Here is a 4612-nt window from a genome sequence, read left to right as displayed (position 1 = left end):
CCAATATTAACGTGCACAAGCTTTTGGAACTCGAAAAGTTGACAACCAACAAGAACTCTGCAAGAACAAAATTGGCAAAGGATTCTTGTGAAACATATTTCTAACGATCATATATCTCTACCTGTTTCTCCTGAAAATTCCGTCTCCAAAAAAAATCCTTGACGTCATTTTATTAATGTGCCTGTATCTGATCAAACCTTGTTAAGCCAAGCTAACATCATCCCAAGTCAAGCCGGAAAGCAATTCTGTCAAACACAACAAAACTATGACGTGGCAGACAAATAAACACACGCACGCGCATACACGCCGAGAGAGAGCGAGTTACTCTGGCCCAGCCTTTCTATAAGTAGAAGAGGAAGGGATGCTCTCACCCCCACAGACGACCAAAGCCCTTTGTAGAAGAGAGAGAGAGAGAGAGAGAGAGAGAGAGAGAGAGAGATACTCTGGCCCAGCCTTTCTGCAAGTAAAAGAGGAAGAGATGCTCTCACCCCACAGACGACCAAAGCCCTTTGTAGACGTTTAGAGAGAGAGAGAGAGAGAGAGAGAGAGAGAGAGAGAGAGAGAGAGAGAGACTTGTGGTGGACTTAACTGTTAACGTACGTATAAACAGTATTTGTAGCCATTTTTTTTATATTTACACAGAGAAACCGTGCTCAGGAACAAAGACCTAGCGGTCCCGTACTTACGGTCGCTGTTCTGACAGGGTAAAACTCTGTTGGCTTATCCTTTGTCCTCAAGAAGTCGCCATTTGTGCGTGTACATAGCAGAAGGAGCGGGCTTGAGGTTGAAGCCGATGGCTTCAGACTCGAAACAGGATCGGGTGGCACTGGAATTCATAGAGAAGATGACCACCTACACTGACAAAGTGCAGGAGACGGTGCTAGATGAGATACTGTCCAGAAATGCCACCACTGAGTACCTGCAGAGGCATGGTCTCGCCGGAAAGACCGATCGGAAGTCATTCAAGAGCACGCTTCCTGTCGTCACTTATGAGGACCTCCTACCGGAGATCCGGCGCATCGCTAACGGCGACCGATCCCCTATCTTGTCTGCTCATCCCATCTCTGAGTTCCTCACTAGGTACCTCCTTCTTCTTCTCTCTCTGTGTGTGGAATTAAAACCAGCATAAACTTCTGATTGGGAGTTGATGGTGGATGGTCTTTTTCACAGCTCGGGCACATCGGCTGGCGAACGGAAACTGATGCCGACGATAGAGGAAGAGCTTGATAGAAGGCAATCGCTCTACAACTTACTCATGCCCATCATGAACAAGTAATTAGTTCCTGCTGCTAAATCTCCTATGCTTCATCGAGCATCTTCCTGAACTAATGATGGTCCCTTTCATTGGCTAACATATATGCATTGGTACTACATGGTATCATGTCTATGCATTCTTCCATGTCTCACTTGACAAATTGTTTTGAAGGAGATGTTAGTTCACGTCACCATGTGTTGGGACGTTGCAAGTTCAAAACTCAATGGTATCTTGTGTAATTGGTGGGGGTCTGCCTAACCCCAGCTTGCCTTTAAATATATATATATATATAATTTTCTTCTTTTCTGGAGAAGTACTGTTAGACTGTACACTCCCACTTCGTTGACACCAGTACCACCATCAACAAGCTATATTCCAGCTGCATGTATGAGGTTTGCTTTACTAATCACGTTTCTATAGTATTTTCTACCTAGAGCCGAAACCCGTATCATATCCCTTTTCATACTCTTCCTCTTACTTCTTTGCTAGTATCGCTCTTTTGCTTGTTCCCTCCATTACTCTTTCGTTAACATGATGCCATACAAACAGCCTAGTGAAAGTCATGAATGGTTTAGTCCAACTGTCCTCCATATATTAAGCTGTACACTGCTGGCAGGCTAGGGTTGGATAGTGGGGATACCCTCCAGATGCAAAGAATGTAATGCCTCTAAAGAAGTTGTGTGACAGTTGCAAGTGATGTGGAAACCTAGAGGAGTCCTTTGGCATTCATCCTCAACAATTTGATTTGCATGGTTCAGGAAATTCTACCCATGGACCACTTAATTTGAGAAAGCATGACGAATGGCTCCTTGGCTACCCACTGGACGCATGGAGCCCATCCTCATTTATTAGAGGACACAAGGGGGCACTCTCAGTACCTGCAGCGGTCCAGCCCATTACAACCTGTATCTTTGTCCTTGTGTTTCTTCAGTCCATATCGTCCACTTTTTGAATGGCCCAATCCCCAAACGTATTTCATGTGCATCACACACCCTGGCTCTGTACATGTGTTCACCTACCTATTGTTGCCAGCTATTTCCATGCTACACATGGTATGTGATCTTGGCAACACAAGTGAGTATGCATTAATTTCTCTATGTCTTGGTTGTTTCATAGACAAGTATGCACCAATAGAGGAAAGAGTCTGCATATAATCATGCATAAATGGAATAATTCTTGCTTGCATGAATTCATTCTATCTATTTATATATGCCGCAGGTATTTGTGCTAATTCATTATATGCATGTGCAGGTATGTTCCTGGTCTAGACAAAGGCAAAGCCCTCTACTTCCTCTTTGTTAAGACAGAGACCAAGACCCCTGGGGGCCTTCCAGCACGCCCTGTGCTGACAAGTTACTACAAAAGCGCCCAATTCCTCTCACGCCCTGCTGACCCTTACACTACATACACCAGCCCCACAGCTTCCATCCTATGCATCGACTCATTCCAAAGCATGTACACCCAAATGCTTGCCGGACTAGTAGATCGGCTCGCCGTCCTCCGCATGGGTGCGGTCTTTGCATCAGGGCTCCTCCGTGCCATCCGCTTCCTTGAGCTCCATCACCAGGCCCTTGCTGCAGACCTTGAAAGTGGGACCCTGGACCCAAGGATCACCGATCCAGAAATCCGTGTGGCAGTGACCAAATTGCTCAAACCGGATCCGGAGAATGCGGCACTCGTGCGAGCTGAGTGCTCAAGTGGGAGTTGGGAGGGGATCATAAGGAGGATTTGGCCAAACACCAAATACCTAGACGTTATAGTGACTGGTGCTATGGCACAGTACATCCCTACCTTGAATTTCTACAGCGGGGGTCTGCCTTTGGCTTGCACCATGTATGCTTCATCCGAGTGCTACTTCGGATTGAACTTGAATCCCATGAGTAAGCCATCTGATGTGGCGTACACCATTATGCCTAACATGGCATACTTTGAGTTTCTGCCTGTGGAAACTGATGACCAGAAAAGGGGAAAGGAGATGGAACTTGTGGATTTAGCCAATATTGAGGTTGGAAAAGAGTACGAGCTCGTCATAACCACCTACTCTGGTAAGAGTCAATCTATCATCAAATACTCGCAAGCACACACACACATACCAGTTCTTGATTGATAATTGTTCTAACTTTCATGGAACATCTTTCTGGGCACAATAGGTCTTTACCGTTATAGAGTGGGAGACATCTTAAGAGTTGCCGGATTCTATAACAAGGCACCCCAGTTCAACTTTGTCCGCCGGAAAAATGTTCTCTTAAGCATTGACTCGGACAAGACCGATGAGGCCGAGTTGCAAAAGGCAATAGCCACAGCTGAGGCCACTCACCTTACTGCATACAACACAAGAGTGGTAGAGTACACAAGCTATGCTGACACTAAAACCATACCAGGACACTATATCATTTATTGGGAGCTCTCTCCACCTGACCAGGCCAAAGCCCAGCCACCGGCGCTTGTCCTTGAACAATGCTGCCTTACGATCGAGGGATTGCTTAATTCAGTTTACAGGCAAGGGCGTGTCTGTGACAAGTCCATTGGGCCATTGGAGATCAGAATTGTCAAGACCGATACATTTGATGAGCTAATGGACTATGCTATATCTAGGGGTGCTTCAATCAATCAATACAAGGTCCCCAGGTGTGTCAACCTCACTCCAATCGTGGAGTTGTTGGACGCAAGAGTTGTATCGTCACATTTCAGTCCAGGTTTCCCAGCATGGTCACCACAGTAGCAGGGGGGCGACATCAACTCATGAAAGTATTTAATTGGTGAACAATTTCAGGGGTAACTTTTGTGTTGCTAATTTCCTTTTAAAAGAGAAGGAAAATAAAAGAAAGAAAAAACAAACTGTCTGCTTCACTAAATCTGCATTCTTAGGCACAAGTTAGATAGAGTTTGTGGTGCTTAGCAAACATATGTAGGATTCTTGCTTGCTTGTTAAATATAATATCCTCTGTAACTTTTTTACTGTAATTTCAAAGAAGCCAAACTGGTATGTAGAACAACATGATGTAATGCATACGTAGCTCCTACACTAATCAACATGAAGGCATGCAATCCAAACCATATTTCGTAACACCTCAAAGTTTTAAAACCCTTGAAAAATATGTAAAAATTATTATTTTTTTCTTTTAAAGTAAACAACACAAAACATTTTAAGACTTTGTTTAAAACCTCGGGTGGGTTACATTCTACAAACCACAATATAAGTAAAGATAGAATTAAATTCAAACAAGTATTATATACACAGTCCTTTGTACAAGGTCCAGACAATTTAAACATTTAAGATTAAAATTTAAAATAAACCTTAAAATAATCCTAAAATCTGGATTCTTAGATGATACTTCTATCCAATATCCATTGCAA

At 43.8% G+C, this 4612-nt stretch overlaps 1 protein-coding gene across 3 annotated transcripts; it reads left to right on the top strand.

Annotated features, from left to right (window-relative positions):
- Positions 1-404: 404 nt before the first annotated feature.
- On the top strand, positions 405-4253 carry LOC149839013 (putative indole-3-acetic acid-amido synthetase GH3.1). Of its 3 annotated transcripts, none has more exons than XM_090003966.1 (5): positions 405-596; positions 768-1080; positions 1171-1272; positions 2507-3300; positions 3406-4253. In XM_090003966.1, exons 2-5 carry the CDS (start codon positions 794-796, stop codon positions 3975-3977), a joined length of 1755 nt encoding a protein of 584 aa, XP_089860092.1. In that variant the 5' UTR covers positions 405-596; positions 768-793; the 3' UTR covers positions 3978-4253. The 3 variants fall into 3 exon arrangements, with proteins under 3 accessions (XP_089860092.1, XP_089860091.1, XP_089860093.1); XM_090003965.1 differs by having other exon boundaries at positions 704-1080; XM_090003967.1 differs by lacking the exons at positions 405-596; positions 768-1080; positions 1171-1272 and adding an exon at positions 1292-2307.
- Positions 4254-4612: the final 359 nt, after the last annotated feature.

This window comes from Nuphar pumila, chromosome 4 (genome assembly GCF_984573655.1).
Source record: "Nuphar pumila chromosome 4, dmNupPumi1.hap1.1, whole genome shotgun sequence".
Taxonomy (NCBI): domain Eukaryota; kingdom Viridiplantae; phylum Streptophyta; class Magnoliopsida; order Nymphaeales; family Nymphaeaceae; genus Nuphar; species Nuphar pumila.
The sequence above is the reverse complement of the archived record's forward strand: the minus strand, read 5'-3'. Positions and strand labels throughout refer to the sequence as shown.